This window comes from Mesoplodon densirostris, chromosome 2, assembly GCF_025265405.1.
Source record: "Mesoplodon densirostris isolate mMesDen1 chromosome 2, mMesDen1 primary haplotype, whole genome shotgun sequence".
NCBI classification, from domain to species: domain Eukaryota; kingdom Metazoa; phylum Chordata; class Mammalia; order Artiodactyla; family Ziphiidae; genus Mesoplodon; species Mesoplodon densirostris.
Window position 1 is genome coordinate 90,686,947 of NC_082662.1, and position 19,069 is coordinate 90,706,015.

The 19,069-nt window shown below is 37.8% G+C and overlaps 1 protein-coding gene across 5 annotated transcripts in view; it reads left to right on the plus strand.

Annotated features, from left to right (window-relative positions):
- The window catches only part of TRMT13 (tRNA methyltransferase 13 homolog), a 24,137-nt gene continuing 5,068 nt past the window's right edge, over positions 1-19,069 (plus strand). For 3 of the 5 annotated variants that reach the window (XM_060090191.1, XM_060090194.1, XM_060090195.1), the window contains exons 1-8: positions 1-218; positions 4,454-4,500; positions 4,588-4,654; positions 13,352-13,414; positions 13,589-13,658; positions 13,815-13,921; positions 14,271-14,438; positions 16,181-16,253. In XM_060090191.1, the coding sequence (XP_059946174.1) occupies positions 72-218; positions 4,454-4,500; positions 4,588-4,654; positions 13,352-13,414; positions 13,589-13,658; positions 13,815-13,921; positions 14,271-14,438; positions 16,181-16,253 (742 nt within the window). In that variant the 5' untranslated portion in view covers positions 1-71. The other 2 variants (XM_060090192.1, XM_060090193.1) reach the window with 2 other exon arrangements.

A 19,069-nucleotide genomic window follows, 5' to 3' on the forward strand; every position in this document is an offset into this window, starting at 1 on the left:
CCCGAGAGAACCTGACAACTTTTCCTCTCTTCACCCGATCGATGCTTGCCACCCAAAGTGAGCCCTGAATTATGGCGGCTTCTGCGCCGACGTCGCACGGAACTGGCTTTCCAGCAGAGGGGCGATGTGGCTACTATGTGGAAAAGAAGAAGCGCTTCTGCAGGATGGTGGTGGCAGCAGGAAAAAGGTTCTGTGGTGAACACGCTGGAGCCGCGGAGGTCTGGTATCGCCTTACCCTCTCGAGAGTCGGAAATAAGTTTCCTGGTCCGGCACCTCCCCTCTGACAGATTTCTGCTTCAGTCCCCTGGATTTTCCAGCTTTTCCTGTGATAAACGCAGTCCTGGCCTCCCTAGGGAGAGATGATGAGCCGTAGTGAAGTGCAGTGTTTTCTTGTACTAAGTAAAGCGCCAGCAGTGACCCGTTTATCTTGATACCAACTCATGGTAATGCTAGATTTTAGTTTTACGGCAGACTACCGCTTCTTGCCCTCCGCTCACTCTCCGCCTTCCTGATGGGAAATGGTGGTTTAGAAAGAAGAGTGATCAAAGAAGCATCCCAAGGTTTCACTAATTGTGTTTTCATTGTTCCGTGAATGATAATAACTTCTTGTCAATGCGGTTGAGAGAAACTTTTTAAATTTTTTACTTAGACGTACAGTCTTTTGAAAGCAACTAATAACTACTTTGCTGAAAAGGGGAAGGAAAGATTTAAAAACATGTAAGAATTTGACTCTCCTTTTAAAATTGAGAACAGAAAGTGTACAGTTTTGTTCAATTATACTTATGATTGTATTGTCAAACAACATTTTTAGCATGTGTGTTTCTTTGGGATTTATATGATAGGAAATTTAAAAAACAAGAACAGTAAAATGCTAATAGAAAAAGAGCATGTTTAATAGGTTTTAGAAAGATTAAACCAAAGAGACAAGCATCTGATTTTATACCTTCTGAATGTCCAGTATTATTTACATTATTTTTCTTTGTTAGATGGTTTATCCTTCTAGGCAATATCCAGCACAGATAAGCCTCCAGAACCCCTTCATCTCCTACTGTCCCTCATAGCTATAGCTCTAGTTCATATTTTGATTTGGCTAATATTTGCCTAGGGTGAAGTGTACTGAAACAAGCTTATTCTTGTTTTGGAATGTAGGTGACCTGTGACTTATGGGAACTCTTTGAAGTACACTCTCTGTTGTATTGGCTGGTTTTGAGAGCACCAGCAAACATCCCCTGATTGAAAAATGAACTTTCTGATAGGAGGAGGATTTTGTTCTCACTCTAAGACCTTACACTTCACCTTAATCAGACACCCAGAGGTGACTGCAGATGGTGACAGTGGTAGAATATGAATAGATCCTTATGGTGTGATCCATATTCCTTGAGAGGAATGACATCATGTTATTAATCCCTTGAAAAAAGACTGCAAAACACTAAGTGGAAACACTTTCCATGACTATGATTTGATTTTCAATTTTGGGCATCCTACTGAATCTGTAATTTATGTTTTAATTGGGTGTATTGTTTCCATCTTTTTTTTTTTTCTTAAGTGTCATATATGGCTGAGATCACTTGTACTCATTTTTACCCAGCGGTTCTTTTTTTTTTTTTTTTTTTTTTCCGGTACACGGGCCTCTCACTGTTGTGGCCTCTCCCGTTGTGGAGCACAGGCTCCGGACACGCAGGCTCAGCGGCCATGGCTCACGGGCCTAGCCGCTCCGCGGCAGGTGGGATCCTCCCGGACCGAACCCGCGTCCCCTGCATCGGCAGGCGGACTCTCAACCACTGCGCCACCAGGGAAGCCCCTACCCAGTGGTTCTTAAATGGGGGTGATTTAGCACCCCCAGACAATGTTTGAAGACATATTGGTTGTCACAACTGAGGAGTGTTTCTTGCTTCTAGTGGAGAGAGGCCAGAGATTCTGCTAAACATCCTACAATGGACATGATGAAAAAGAATTATCCAACCTGAAATATCAGTAGTGCCAAGGTTGAGAAGCCCTGTTTGTAAACCCAAATAATAAATGTTAAAAATGCTTTTCTCCCCTACTCTATCGTTAAGCTTCGGGAGGTTAGTATAGAGTCTTCTCTTTCATGGAGGTTAGACTTTCAAGTCAGCAAATAGGGAAGAATAATGTACTATATTTTCAAAAGATACTGAAAAGTCTCTTAGCATGTTCATGAAATTCAGTGTACATAGTTTCATGGATATGCTGGGAGGCAGATCAGAACTGAAATAAACTGAAAAAGGAATTGTTAATACTAATCGTGAACACTTAGCATTTACTGTATGAATAGCACCATGCTAAGCAGTTTTTTTTTAACCTATTAGCTCACTTAATTTTTACAACCCTTAGGAGGTAAGATATATTATTCTCATCTTTCAGACAGTAAGACTACCTCAGATTGTAGAGTTAGGAGCTGATAGTTAGGAGCCTGATAGATAGAACTGGGAATCATACCTAGGTAGTCTGGCTGACCTTTGGTTTTAACTGTTATGCTATCCTGTTATATACAGATTCATATCAATGTTGGGTAGACTTGCCAACACTATTAATTCCTTTTTTTTCCCTGAGTATATGTAGTTAAATCCATGTAACTTAGAAACGAACAGGATGTAACTCTTCTATACTAAAAAGTTGCAAAGCTAGTAGAGTAAGGCCACATACCAAATGGTTAAAATACCATATAGACAGTCCCCAACTTACAACGAATGGTTCAACTTACGATTTTTTTGGATTTATGATGTTGCAAAAGCGATAGGCATTCAGTAGAGAGCATACTTTGAATTTTGAATTTTCATCTTTTCCGGGGCTAGTGATATGCACTGCTGGGCAGTGGCAGGGAGCCAGGGCTTCAAGTCAGCCACGCTATCATGAGGGTAAACAGCTAATATGCTTACTACCATTCTGTACCCATACAACCATCTGTTTTTCACTTTCAGTACAGTATTCAATAAATTACATGAGATATTCAACACTTTATTATGAAATAGGCTGTTAGATGATTTTGCCCAACTGTAGTCTAATGTAAGTGTTCTGATCACATTTAAGATAGACTAGGCTATGCTACGATGTTCAGTAGGTTAGGTATATTAAATGCATTATTGACTTAAGATATTGTCAACTTATGATGAGTTTATCAGGTTGTAATTCCATCATAAGTTGAGGAAGATCTGTCTTTCGTTGTTTCTGAGATACTTCTTTTTTTTCACATTTTAACATCTCTGAAACCAGAATGCTTTTTAAAATCAATGACATGTTATAATTTAAATTGGCAACATTTTTCCTTTCTTAGTAGTACCTAAAATAATAGTGTATATTATAGTCAGTGCTGTCATAGATTCAAAATTCCATACGTAGGCCTTTTCTATAACCTGTTTGAAGCTGTAGACCCTTGTTGTCCAAAGCAGTATTTGCTCAGATATACATAAACGAGCTACACCAAAGGTTTTTCTTTTATTGAAGTATAGTTGATGTACAGTGTTATATGTTACAGGTGTACAATACAGTGGTTCACAATTTTTAAAGGTTATACTCCATTTATAATGATTATAAAATATTGGCTATATTTCCTGTGTTGTACAGTATATCTTTGTAGCTTATTTATTTTATACATAGCAGTTTGTACCTCTTAATCGTCTACCCCTGTACTGCCCCTCCCCCCTTCCCTCTCCCCCCTGGTAACCACTAGTTTGTTCTCTATATCTGTGAGTCTGTTTCTTTTTTTGTTATATTAACCAGTTTGTTGTATTTTTTTAGATTCCACATATAAGTGATATCCTACAGTATTTGTCTTCCCTGTCTGACTTATTTCACTTACTATAAAACCCTCCAAGTCTATCCATTTTGTTGCAAATGGCAAAATTTCATTCTTTTTTATGGCTGAATAATATTCCACTGTGTGTGTGTGTGTGTGTGTGTGTGTGTGTATACCACATCTTGATCTGTTCATCTGTTGATGGACACTTAGGTTGCTTCCATATGTTGGCAACTGTAAATAATGCTGCCTTGAACATTGGGGTACATGTATCTTTTTGAATTAGTGTTTTTGATTTTTTTGGATATGTACCCAGGATTGGAATTGCTGGGTCATAAGGTAGTTCCATTTTTAGTTTTTTGAGATACCTCCCTACTGTTTTCCACTGCACCAATTTACATTCCCACCAACAGTGTAGGAGGGTTCCCTTTTCTCCACGTGCTTGTCAACATTTGTTATTTGTGTTCTTTTTGATGATAGCTATTCTGACCAGTATGAGGTGATATCACATGACACTGGAGATTTTTGCTGTTAAACACTATGACCTGATTTTGCCAGTGTTTAAACCTTTTAAGGTTTTCTTACCTTGTTTTGGAATAGCATAAGCTTATGATTACACTGAAGTTGTATCTAGTATCTGTAAGCAGTGAACTTGATATTTTATTCAAATAAATATGTCCTTTTTTTTTTTTTAATTAGGAAGAAAATGCTCGGAAAAGAATCCTGTGTCCCTTAGATCCAAAACAGTAAGTATGGGTCAGAGAAGGGTTTTTCTGTGCTGGAAACAGTGATTATCACAGTCTTATTTTAAATAATTTTCTCTTTAAATTTAGCACAGTATATGAAGATCAACTAGCAAAACATTTGAAAAAATGTAACTCAAGAGAGAAGCCAAAACCTGTAAGTGTTTGATCAGTAAAACTGAATGGTGAAATGTGTGGTATGTAATGTTTATATATACTTAGTAGATTACAAATGTGAATTTTTAACAAGGCTCTTGCCTCAGGAGGCTTAAATATGGCAAATACATTTGAGTGTATATAGGACAACAGATTGTGAATCCACTTAGACTCCTAATTGAGATAATAGAATTTTATGCAAGAAGAATGGTATTCAGAGAAAATTCCACAGTTTATTTATTCAAAAATATTTACTTAGTGCCTACTAAATTCATTTCAATAAAATATGATCCCAGCCTTCATGGAACTTACTTGAGACTGGTAAGTAACTTGTAAATAATGGGCATTATTTAATAAGTTCAATGAAAGAAGTAAGTACACATGTGATAAGAGCACATACTTGCATTAAAATTAAATCCAAGGGGTCAAGAAAGGCTTCCCAGAGGGAATAACACTTGAGCTAAGTCTTGATTTGGCAAAGAAAAGAAAGAAGAATCTTTCTAAGTGGAAAGAACTATATGTGCAGAGGCAGAAATTGAGAAACCACTTGAGGTTTTCAAGGAACTTGTACTTATTCTAAAAGATACAGGGAACCATTGAAAGATTGCAAGCGAGGAAATGGTGGGGTCAGATTTATCTCTTAGAAAACTTTCTCTTAGAGCAATGTGGGAGGATGGCTTGCAATCAGAAGGTCTAGTTAGGAGGGCATTGCTGCAATCCAGGTAGGACATGATAAGAGACTGAATTAAAGAGGATGGAAAGAATATAGATAGATGCAAGAATTATTTAGGTAGCAGAATCAATAAAAGTTGCTGACTGATTGGAAATTCGGAGTTGGATATGTGAGTCCGAAACTCAGTAGAGAGGTTGGGCGAGTAATAAAGATTCAGAAGTCAAATACATACAGATCATAGGTGAGGCTTTGGATTTTTAAGTTACCCAGGGTAAGAGATTAGTTAGAACTGGGGGGAAGTTCGGGGACTTGTTTATTCAACAGATATTAATTGAGCACTTATGCCAGACATTGTACCAAACACCCTGCTTAAAATAACATGACAATCTAGTGGAAGGGATAGAAAATACAATATTATATGTGTTAAAATATATTAAGTACAGAGTGCTATGGAAGAATAAAGGAGAAGAGCCTAACCCTTTTGGGGGAGGACATAGGGGTTTAGAGAGATGGGAAAGGAGTCAAGGAAGCTTTTCTGAAGGAATGTCATAAGATGAGACCTAAAGGTCAAAGGAGAGTCATCCAGACAAGGAAGAAAACATGGGTAACTCACATGACAAGTATGAAATACAAGGGGAGAGCTGAATAGAAGATGAGAGGTAGGCAGGAATTAGAGCATGAGACCAAGGACAGAGCTCTAGGTGACACTGACAACTAAAAGGTGAGCTGCTAGTAGGAACCATAGAAAAATATTGACAAGGAATGGCTGGAGAGGTAGGAAAGAGAAAAAAACAGAGAAGCATCGTATATGGGAAGCCAGGGGAAGGAGAATTTCAAAAAGAAATGAGTGATCAGCTGTGTCTAGCATCACAGTGGAGTCAAGTAAGGTAGGGACAGAGAATCCATTGGGTTGGCAATATGGCAGTTGTTAAAGATCAAAGAGTTTAGCAAAATGCATGTTAAATAGAGTGGAGTGGGCAGAAATCAGACTGAAATGATATATGAATAAATGGAAGACAAGGCAGTAGAAATCTTAAGTGTCAACTATTCTTTTAAGAAACTAGTCTACGGGGCTTCCCTGGTGGCGCAGTGGTTGAGAATCTGCCTGCCAATGCAGGGGACACGGGTTCGAGCCCTGGTCTGGGAAGATCCCACATGCCGCGGAGCAACTGGGCCCGTGAGCCACAATTACTGAGCCTGCGCATCTGGAGCCTGTGCTCCACAACAAGAGAGGCCGCGATAGTGAGAGGCCCGCGCACCGCAATGAAGAGTGGCCCCCGCTTGCCACAACTAGAGAAAGCCCTCGCACAGAAACAAAGACCCAACACAGCCATAAATAAATTAATTAAATAAATTAAAAAAAAAAAAGAAACTAGTCTATGAATGGAACTTGAGAGGTAGAATAGCAGTCAGAGAGGAAGGTAGGACAGAAGGAGTATGTTTTAAAATGGGAGGGACTTCTCTGGCAGTCCAATGGTTAAGACTCCACGCTTCTAATACAGGGGGTGTGGGTTCGATCCCTGGTCAGGTAACTAAGATACCATGTGCCACGCGGTGTGGCCAAAATATGAATTTATATAAATGATAGATAGATAGATAGATAGATAGAATGGGAGAAGAGAGTTTTATTTGTATGCTTAGAGTAATGAGCCAGTAGAGCAGAAGAAATTGGAAATAGAAGAGGGCATCACTGATAGTGTGAGGCTCCCCAGGAAGCAGGCAGAAATAGGGTACAAAATAGAGGTCGAAGGGAAGAAATAGGGGAAGAAATAGCTCTACCACTTATGTAGATGGGAAGTAGTATAAGATGGATATCAGTTCAGGCAAATTTGAGCTGACAGGAGGTTAATTGAGAAAATGTCATTTGATAGCTACACTTCCTTGCTGAAGTAAGAGATAGGTGATTAAGGGAGGTGATGGTATAGTTGGAGACTTGAGGAGAGAGGTAAAAGTTTAGAATTAGAGTTATGCAGAATAATTGCTAGGCATCTTTGAGAGTTAGACTGATGGAGATACTGAATTTGAACTGCACCAGTCCAAATGACTGAGGAGCTTTGCTTCAGCGGTGTTCAGCAATTTTAACTTTCAAACTATTGGGAGTTCAAAGTCATATTAATGCAGGCATTAGGTTTTGTAAGGGTGGGTTTGACAGAGAACCAGATTGTGAAAGGTAATGATAACAATGGTACTGAGTGTCCAGACTGGGTGGCATGAAAGGGAAGCCAGAAATTAGCTGAGAAAAAATAGAGGTCTTTAAAAGGTGAAAGAATATGATTAGGAACAAGAGAATCACTATACTTTGTACTAACATAGTACAAAGTTATAGTCAGAGAGTGGGCTAATTAAGTTTAAGGTTTCAGAGGTTAAATTGTTCATAGTAACACCAGAATCTAGAGGGCCCCTGAAAGTAGTTTGCCAAAGTGGAGCAAAGGTCATTAGAATCAAAAAGGTCAAGCAGAGCTGTTTGTTGGATGGCTTGAAAACATAGTCAAATTGGCTGAACTTAGTGGAAAGAACAGCTTGGTGTCAAAGTTCCTAATGAATATTGGTTAATGACCAACAGATTGATAGTTGACAACTGCTGGGAGATTTAGAAGATGTTTAACAGCCCAGTGTTTCTCAGTGGGGGCTTTTGGCATTTCGAGTGGGACAGTCCTATCCTGTGCACTTCAGAGCATCCCTGTTTTTAGAATTCCTGGCTTCTGAGTGGCAAATGATAAAGGCCCTTGTCAAAAAGTATGAAGGATTTGAAATTTAATCTTATTTTAAAGCAAACAAGTTAGCCTACCATAGGATTGTGGATGCTGGAAGAAGATATGAGACTCCTGGGTCAGAGACAAAGAGCTTTATTACTCGCTGCACAGCAAGCAATGTGAGCTTCTTGTCTGCATCAACTCCCTTTGTTCCCTAAGTTCCCTCAAGTTGGAGTGGTCTTAGTGGATGCTGCACATGTTTGTGCACAGCTTGTGTCATAGCTGAAGAAGGCCAAGCTTAGGAAATACATCTTTTTAAATGAGCAGTAAGGAAACCTGCCTCACCTTTGTTCCATAAGTAGACATTTCTTTACTGTATTGTACAATAAGCAGGCCTGCCACTGCTCTAGAAGGAAACACTACTTCTGTCTTCCAAGACTGATTGGTATACAAATGTCCTTGCAAAGATAGTCTAGAATAGAGGGGGGTCAGTGCCTTTGCTTATAAGACTTGCAGAAAATTGAGAGACCTGTAGATAATTGTGTCCCAATAGCACTTCTCAGTCATTCTGAGAACAAAATATCCCCATACATTTCCAGATGCCTCCCAAATGAGAACTAGTAGGACAGATGGCATAAGTTTAAAAAGAAAAATATTTTTACATAAAGATGTGTAGAAGATTGTTTCCTTAATTTCTTTCTGACCTTTCATTGTTAGTGCATAGGAATGCCAGAGATTTCTGTGCATTAATTTTGTATCCTGCGGGCTTCCCTGGTGGCGCAGTGGTTGAGAGTCCGCCTGCCGATGCAGGGGACACGGGTTCGTGCCCCGGTCTGGGAAGATCCCACATGCCGTGGAGCGGCTGGGTCCGTGAGCCATGGCCGCTGAGCCTGCGCTCCGCAACGGGAGAGGCCACAACAGTGAGAGGCCCGCGTACCGCAAAAACAAACAAACAAAAATTTTGTATCCTGCAACCTTACCAAATTCATTGATTAGTTCTAGTAGTTTTCTGGTGGCATCTTTAGGATTTTCTATGTATACTATGTATATATCATGTCATCGGCGAACAGTGACAGTTTTACTTCTTCTTTTCCAATTTGTATTCCTTTTATTTCTTTTTCTTTGATTGCCGAGGCTAGGACTTCCAAAACTATGTTGAATAAGAGTGGCAAGAGTGGACATCCTTGTCTTGTTCCTGATCTTAGTGGAAATGCTTTCAGTTTTTCACCATTGAGAATGATGTTTGCTTTAGGTTTGTCATATATGGCCTTTATTATGTTGAGGTAGGTTCCCTCTGTGCCCACTTTCTGGAGAGTTTTTATCGTAAATGGGTGTTGAATTTTGTCAAAAGCTTTTTCGGCATCTATTGAGATGATCATATGGTTTTTATTCTTCAGTTTGTTAATATGGTGCATCACATTGATTGATTGGCATATATTGAAGAATTCTTGCATTCCTGGGTCAAATCCCACTTGATCTTGGTGTATGATCCTTTTAATGTGTTGTAGGATTCTGTTTCCTAGTATTTTGTTGAGGATTTTTGCATCTATGTTCATCAATGTAATTTTCTTTTTTGTGTGATATCTTTGTCTGGTTTTGCTATCAGGGTGATAGTGGCCTCATAGAATGAATTTGGGAGTGTTCCTTCCTCTGCAATTTTTTGAAAGAGTTTGAGAAGGATAAGTGTTAGCTTTTCTGTAAATGTTTGATAGAATTCATTTGTGAAGCCATCTGGTCCTGGACTTCTGTTTGTTGGAAGATTTTTAATTACAGTTTCAATTTAATTACTTGTGATAGGTCTGCTAATATTTTCTAATTCTTCCTGGTTCAGTCTTGGAAGAAATTAAGGAAACAACCTCATTTACCATCTCATCAAAAGGAATAAAATACCTAGCAATAAACCTACCTAAGGAGGCAAATGACCTGTACTCAGAAAGCTATAAAATGCTTATGAAAGAAATCAAAGATGACATAAACAGATGGAGAGATATACTATGCTCCTGGACTGGAAGAATCAACATTGTGAAAATGACTATACTACTCAAAGCAATCTACAGATTCAGTGCAATCCCTATCAAATTACCAATGGCATTTTTCACAGAATTAGGACAAAAAATTTTACAATTTGTATGGGAAGACCCCGAATAGCCAAAGACCCTGAATAGCCAAAGCAATCTTGAGAAAGAAAAATGGAGCTGGAGGAATCAGGCTCCCCGACTTCAAACTGTACTAAAAAGCTACCGTAATCAAGACAGTATGGTACTGGCACAAAAACAGACATATAGATCAGTGGTACAGGATAGAAAGCTCAGAGATAAACCCACACACACATGGTCACCTAATTTATGACAAAAGAGGCAAGAACATGCGATGGAGAAAAGACAGCCTCTTAATAAGTGGTGCTAGGAAAACTGGACAGCTACATGTAAAAGAGTGAAATTAGAACACTCCCTAGCACCATACACAAAAGTAAACTCAAAATGGATTAAAAACCTAAATGTAAGGCCAGACACTATCAAACTCTTAGAGGAAAACATAGGCAGAACACTCTTTGACATAAATCGCAGCAGTATCTTTTTGGATCCACCTCCTAGAGTAATGAAAATAAAAACAAACAAATGGGACCTGATTAAACTTAAAATCTTTTTCACAGTGAAGGAAACCATAAACAAGGCAAAAAAGACAACCCTCAGAATGGGAGAAAATATTTTCAAATGAAGCAACAGACAAAGGATTAATCTCCAGAATACATAAGCAGCTCATGGAGCTCAATATCAAAAAATCAAGCAACCGAATCAAAAAATGGGCAGAAGACCTAAATAGACATCTTTCCAAGGAGGACATGTAGATGGCCAAGGGGCACATGAAAGGATGCTCAACATCACTAATTATTAGAGCAATGCAAATCAAAACTACAATGAGGTATCACCTCACACTAGTCAGAATGGCCATCATCAAAAAATCTATAAAAAATGCTGAAGAGGGTGTGGAGAAAAGGGAACCCTCTTGCACTATTGGTGGGAATGTAAATTGATACAGCCACTGTGGAGAACAGTATGGAGGGTCCTTAAAAAACTAAAAATAGAACTACCATATGACTCAGCAATCCCACTACTGGGCATATACCCTGAGAAAACCATAACTCAAAAGGACACATGCAAAAAAAAAAAAAAAAAAAAAAAAAGGACATATGCACCCCAGTGTTCATTGCAGCACTATTTACAATAGCCAGGACATGAAAACAACCTAAATGTCCAACGGCAGATGAATGGATAAAGAAGATGTGGCACATATATACAATGGAATATTACTCAGCCATAAAAAGGAATGAAATTGGGTCATTTATAGAGATGTGGACAGACCTAGAGTCTGTCATACAGAATGAAGTAAGCCAGAAAGAGAAAAACAAATATCATATACTAACGCATATATGTGGAATCTAGAAAAATGGTACAGATGAACCTACTTGCAGGGCAGGAATAGAGACGTAGACGTAGAGAATGGACATGTGGACACGGGAGGAAGGGGAAAGTGGGACAAATTGGGAGATTAGGATAGACATACATACACTACCATGCGTAAAATAGATAGCTAGTGGGAACATGCTATAAAGCACAGGAAGCTCAGCTTGGTGCTCTGTGACAACCTAGATGGGTGGGATGGGGGCATGTGTGGGAGGGAGGTACAAGGGGGAGGGGATATAGGTATACATAGAGCTGATCCACTTCCTTGTATGGCAGAAACACAACATTGTAAAGCAATTATACTCCAATTTAAAAAAAAAAGAAAAAGAGAAAGAAAAAAAACGTGTAAAAGAAAAGTGATGACTACCCCAGTTAGCCCCTCAGTAAGAAGAAAGAATGTTGCCTTTACTTTCAGGTATGCATAGAGGTTATCTTCCTTACCTAAGTGTCAGGCTTTAGTTAAAGCAAGCAGGTTGAATACGTGTTCTGAGAACAGTTTGAGAGTAGAAATGAATTTATTAAAAATGGAATACCCCTGTGAATTTCCTGGTGGTCCAGTGGTTAGGACTCCATGCTTTCATGGCCAGTGGACTGGGTTCAATCCCTGGTTGGGGAACTAAGATCCCACAATCCACATAGCACAGGCAAAAAAAAAAAATGGAATACCCCTGCACAGATTCCACTGCATGCTGGGACACAGTGGAAAGGAAGGGGAGAAAAGTAGTGGGATGAGGAGATAAGAGGAAAGAAGTGCAGAACAGTGTTTAGTACACTATGTATAACATGAAACCCAGGTAAAATCTTATCACTCGTTTGTTTACTAATAGTTATAGTTAACTTTCTCTTATAGTTTTGCCAGTCATCCAACAAAATATTCTAATACCTGCTTTCTTCACCTTTTCCACTTAATCACTGGTTTCCGTTATTACCCACATAGGTAAAGGTAGCAGCATACAATCCACATGTTACCTTTCTCCTATCTGTGTAACTAAAGCCCATTGCTATGCATAATGTCCCAGGAGTTGTTTTCACTTTCAAAACAGAATTTGTAAAAATTGTGCTATTTCATTCATCTATATCTACGTGGTCTAATCTGGTAGCCAGTAGCCATTAACTATGGCTATGTAACTATTAAAATTTGAGTCAATTGAAATTAAACAAAATTGAAAATCCAGTTCCTCAGTCACACTAGCCGTATTTCAAGGCTAATAGCTACCAAGTTGGCCAGGGTAAATATAGAACATTTTCATTGTTGCAGAAAGTGCTATTGGACAATGCTAATCTAGATCCTTACCTAGAGTCTCCCTCTCTGAAAATGGACTAGAAATATCTCACTGTGTTAATTTAAACAACATAATATCACAGGACATTTCTATTTTAATTAGTATTTTAAAATAGAAGAAATCAGACCTAAACCATTGTAATATTTTTTCTTATCTCTGTTTTTGGCCCTGCTGCCTATCTGATAAACAGCCATTTGGTCTTTGTTTTTGCTTTAACCATTAGCAAAAATGACACAGTCCTCAGTCTATGCTGGAGACAGGTAAAAACTTTAATAAAAATTACTAATGAATTTCTTCAGACTATAATATTTATTCAAATAGCCACCTCACTAGAATGTAAGATCCATGAACTCAGAGATTTTTGTCTGTACTGTTCTCCACTGTGGTAAATCCTCAGCATCTAAAGCAAGTTTAAGGACCATAGTAGTCACTCAGTAATTATTTAATGAATAAATGAACGGGAGAAAGGGAGGATGGCAGGTACAAAGTATTGGAAGAAGGCGCGGATCAGTTTTTCAGCTTAATTTTTGTGAACTCGTCACGTTAATAACGGTATTGTTATGGTTTGGTTTTGTTTTTATTCAGGACTTCTTTATTCAAGATATTAATGCAGGCTTAAAAGATGAAACAGAAATACCTGAACAATTAGTAAGTACTTGACTTTTTAATTTTACAAAGTATTTGTGAGCATCTCCACACTGTAAATAAGCTGTGTTCCAATTTTTGGAATAAATTAACTATTTTGATTTAGAATGCATTTCTTATAGAATCAATGTTATTTATTAGTTCCCAGACCAGCTCATGCCCCATTTTTGTATATAGGTTCCAATTTCTTTTCTCTCTGAAGAGCAGATGGAAAACTTAATTAAGAAACTGAGAAAAGCAAGTGAGGGTAAGTCTGCCTAAATTTGCAAGTTAAATTTTTTTAGAATAATCAGGTGGTATATGAGTTAATTCTACTGAGGTTTAAGAGATATTACTACCATTGTTTAGAGCCCTATGGTTTCATGTTTGGTTGTTTAAGCTTTTGTGCTTTTATTTGGCACAGGTTTGAACTCTACACTTAAAGATCAAATTCTGTCCCATCCAGCATTGCATGATGCCCTTAATGACCCTAAAAACGGTGATTCTGCAACCAAACATCTGAAACAGCAGGTATGTTTAGCCATAGTAATTCTACTAAAAATGGCCTTTTTGTTCATTTGTCAAAGCTAACATTCTGTTGTTTCTAAATATAATTATTAATGAGATTTTGTTTAGATTATCTTTCAGGGTACAGAATCCCCATTTCAAAAAATGTATATAAACATATATAAAAATCCTTGGAATGGATATGGTTCTAAGTACTACATGTTAAATATTTAAAAGCAAGAGAAAAGCTTTAAAGCCAAACAAAAATTATCAGTGTGAACATGCTGCCCTATATAGAAATTATCTTGCTCTTTTCCCATTTGAGCCGAATGTTTTTGCTCCAGTTTATAAAATAATCTCGTGAAGTTTGCAGGCTTCTATTTTAGGTAACATTGAAAAATTAAAGTTACTTGGTCCAAGAAGATGCTTTGTTGAGTTTGGAGCAGGAAAGGGAAAATTATCTCATTGGGTTGATATTGCCTTAAAAGATGCTGAAAAAGTTCACTTCATCCTAGTAGAAAAGGTGACCACAAGATTCAAGGTAAGTGAAACCATGGTAGTATACTGGTAACCAAACTTTGTTTGCACTTTTCTTGTTTGAAAAAAAAAAATGATACTCAGAAACAGGCCTCTTAAAGAAAATGAATTTTTTGTGTGTTTATTTGATTATAGCTTTTTATTCTAATTATATTGATGATTTAAACTGAAGGTAAATTTTTTAATCTAAATTTTGATAGTTCATTGATCTGAGTTCTTAAAATATTTACAGAGACAAGAAATTATGTGGAAAGAGCCAAGCTCAAGCTAGGAGTTAAAAGTCTTAAGTCCTAACCTACATCTGAAACTTACCAACTATTTGTTCAGTAAACATTTATTGAACATACCACAAGCACCTTGATAGATATTGGGTAGAGTCAAATAAGACAACGTCCCTATGTTCTGTTACTTATATTGGAAAGAAGAGACAAACAGATAAATGATTATAGAAAAGGGTTAAAATATGAAAAAAAGGTCATACAGAGTACAGTGTGGGTTCAAAGGAGGGAGTGACAAGTTTTACTGCAGAGAAGGGATGGTGAATGGCTTCACAGAAAAGGTGGTGCTTGAGCTATGTCTTGCAAAGTGGGTATTTGCTAGATACAGGGTTTGAGAAGCATTCTAGGAAGCAAGAAGAGTGTAACCAAATGCCTGAAACAACAGGGGAAGAATGGAAACATTTCTGTGTGATGGAAGTCCATGGTGTGAAGTAGAGTTCAGCAGTGATGAGATGGGAGAGGAGGCCTAGACTCTGGAAGGGCTCATATTTTATGCGAAGGCAGGAGTTTGACTTTATCCTGCTACTTGCTGGGGGTACAGTGGAAACAAGATTTACTTGTTGTCTTCAGGAAGCTTACATCTAATGGGACAGACTTATAAGTATCTTGGCTCAGTATGCTAAGTGTCTTATGATAGTGATAAGTACCAGATGCTCTAGGAGTGTGAAGATAGAGTGCCAGCCTCAGTCTAGTGTGGGTCACTGAAGTTTTCCTGGAGGAGGTGGTAGCTGAGAGGAGATTGAAAGAATATGTAAGAATTGGCCAAGTAAACAGAAAAGGGTTTTAAAAGTTGCTCCTAGCAGTACCATTGAAGCTGTATCAGAAGAGTGTGAACCTTGAATTAGGGAGATTAATAATAAGATCATTATTATCCAGTAATCCACGTAAGAAATGGGCCAGAGCTAAGGATGTTGCAATGAGATAGAGAGGAGGGAAAGAGTGTGAGAAATGTTATGATGTTGGAAGCCCCGAGACCTGGTGACTTGTTATCCATTAAGTGTGAAAGAGGAGTTACTTCTGGTGACCTTTTGTGCCTTAAGTGACTAAGTGGTGTCCTTCCCTCAGATAGGGAATACAGAAGGAAAGGGAAAAATAGTTTGGAGGGAGAAATAATGGGTTCAGTTTTGAATGAACTTGCTGTTGAAGTAGAGCTTTTTATTATCTATGAACCTTAATTCCTTCATCAGTGAATTGGGAATTTTTAGAGTTAAAGGAAATAATGTGTACATAATAATTTATAAAATGTTCAAGTCTTATAAAGATGTACGATATTGTTATTTTGGAGTTTTCATCACAGAATATACAATCTTAAATTTTTAAATTAACAATTCTACTTTTTAAACAGTAAAAACTAAGATGGAAAATTATTTGCTCTGAATTTTGAAAACAAATAGAAATCTTTTTTCATAAAGCTTTTGTTCTTTTTTTACATAAAAGGCATCATTATAATAATGTTCTATTTGCGCAGGTAGATGGCAAACACAGAAAGAAAAATTCAGTGTTTGAGAGACTTCAAATTGATATTCAGCACCTGTGTTTGAGTAAGTTGCATAACTTGCAGTTGCTCTTCCATAAACCATAGAAATTTCAAACTCTGAGGGTTGCTTAGAAATCCAATCCCACAGAACACTGCTTCAGGGAAAACAGAGATTAATCCTTTGTTAATATAGAATGTTATATCTAACATTTAGGTAAATATAAATGGAATTAGGGTTGAAACTTTAAGAAACTGTTTTTCAGTATCAACTAGAAATGAAGTATCATACTAGGGAATAGCCTAAAAGTTTTGAGAATATGTCCTTATGTTGCTTCTTTATCCTGTTTAAATTAATTACTGAGTCTGTTCATACCATACACTAGCCTTCTGCCTATAGTTAACATGACTTTAGCTAAACTATTAACAGAAATGAGATAGTTCTCTGCCTAGCTAATATGTAAAAGATACTTTCTGCCTAGCTAATATGTAAAAAATACTTCCTACAATTTTAAATTGTACCAAAGAAAATAACCCATCTCTATGGACCTCATATTTCACACACACACACACACACACACACACACACACACACACACACACACACACACACACACACACACACCCATCAGTCATACGCTTTAATGCCCTTTCTGTACCTTTTAATAGTTTTTCATACTATTTAAAATGAAAATATGGGCTTCCCTGGTGGCACAGTGGTTAAGAATCCACCTGCCAATGCAGAGGACACAGGTTCGAGCCCTGGTATGGGAAGATCCCACATGCCGCGGAGCAACTAAGCCCGTGTGCCACAACTACTGAGCCTGCGCTCTAGAGCCCACGAGCCACAAGTACTGAAGCCAGTGTGCCTAGAGCCTGTGCTCTGCAACAAGAGAAGCCACCACCACAATGAGAAGCCCACACACCGCAACAAAGAGTAGCCCCTGCTCGCCGCAACTAGAGAAAGCCCGCACGCAGCAACGAAGACCCAATGCAGCCAAAAATAAATAAATAAATTTTAAAAAATAAATAAAATGAAAATAATACAAACATATGCCAGCAACCTCTTCTGCTAATTTTAATTCAGCCCTGTGACGCAAACCATAACTGGCCCATGTAGTAAATAAAATTTATTTATTGAGTTAATAGTTAATTTAAAATTTTGTTTACTTGGTCTTTTGAAAATGTGTTTGTTTTAAGGTCCTATTGTATAGCACAGGGAATATTCAGTATTTCCTGATAAACCATAATGGAAAAGAATATACATATGTATAACTGAATCACTTTGCTGTACAGCAGAAATTAACACAACATTGTAAATCAACTATACTTCAATTTAAACAAAAAGGTATAACTTTAAAATTTGTATTTGTTTTAATACATTTACCAAGTATTCTGTTAGTGTCTATCTTCCTGAAAAATTCTCTCCTGGATCCTTCAGATGCATTCCAGTGTAGACTGGGTGCCCTCTGTTCCTGGAGCACAATTGTCAACCTTAAAATTCTCTTCATTTTCATCCTGGGGATTCCCTTCACTCTCCTAGGTTGGGATTTATTTTTCTACATCTTATCGCATATCTTCCTCTATTGATTTACTGTCTTTGGGGAAAGCACCTCCTATAGCTTCCTGAGAAACAATTGGATTAGAGATAAATTTGAGAACTTGCATTGTCTGAAAATATCTTTTACTTTACCCTTACACTTGATTTGTCTGGGTATTTCTATTTCTAAGAATTTTGAAATTATTACTCCACTAGTATTGTTGTTCAGAAGCTCAGTGCCATTCTGAGTCCTGATCCCTTGTGTGTCATCTGCTTTTTTCTTTCTAAAGATTTATAGGCTCTTGTCTTTGTCCTCAGTGTTTTAAATTCTCACAGTGATGTGTCTTGATGTAGTTATATTTTTATCTGTTGTACTGGGCACTTGATGGACTCTTTTGTGTATAGCAGTGATTCTCAACTAGAAGCAGTTTTGACCCTCAGGGAACATTGACAATGTCTGAGACATTTTTCGTTGTCCTGAGAGTGCACGTGCTGCCAGCATCTTATGGATACAGGCCAGGGAGCCTGCTAAACCACCTGCTTTCCACCTGCTAAATATCCTGTAAGGTACAGTATAGCTCCCGACAACAAAGGGGCCAAAAGTTAATAATGGCAAGGATGAGAAATCCTGATTGAGAGATTCCAGTATTCTCAGCTTTCTGGGAAATGTCCTAGCATTCTTTCTTTCATAATTTTCTCTGCTCCATTTTTTCTTTTCTCCCTTAATGGAAGAACTTTTATGATTTAGTTATTAGACCTCCTGGAATGGTTCTCTACTTTTCTTGACTTTACTTCTCTCTTGTATATCTTTTGCCTTTTTTGTATACTTTCTCAGATTTCTTCAACTTAATTTCTTCTGTCAGTTTTAATTTCTAAGATTGTTTTTCTCTGAGTTTATCTTTGTAACCTGTTCTTTTTTCATAATTGTACTATCTTTGTGAGGATATTAATGATTTTTTTTAGAAGTATCCTCCCTTCATATTCTGTTTTCACTAAGTTGCTCTTTTCCATTTGTTTTGGTCTGTCTCTTTCAACTTAGAGGCTCTGCTCAAACATCTGTGCTTTTTGATGGTGTGTTCATAGTGAGGACTGAGGGACTAAGAGCTCTGAGTCTTCAGGTGGAGTTGTTGACTCTGAGCTCCAGTTTGGAATGACCTGTCTAGAACGTGATCTTTCCTCTTGGGCTGGTCAGGTTCCCCAGAGAAGACTCTTCTGATCACCTGCCTAGAGGGTAAAGGTCTGATTACCAACATTCTGGGACCCAGTGACAAGTTAAGAGCTTAATCTATATGCATACTCACTTAATCCTGCTATTTTACCACACTTTAACTTTCAACTTGCTA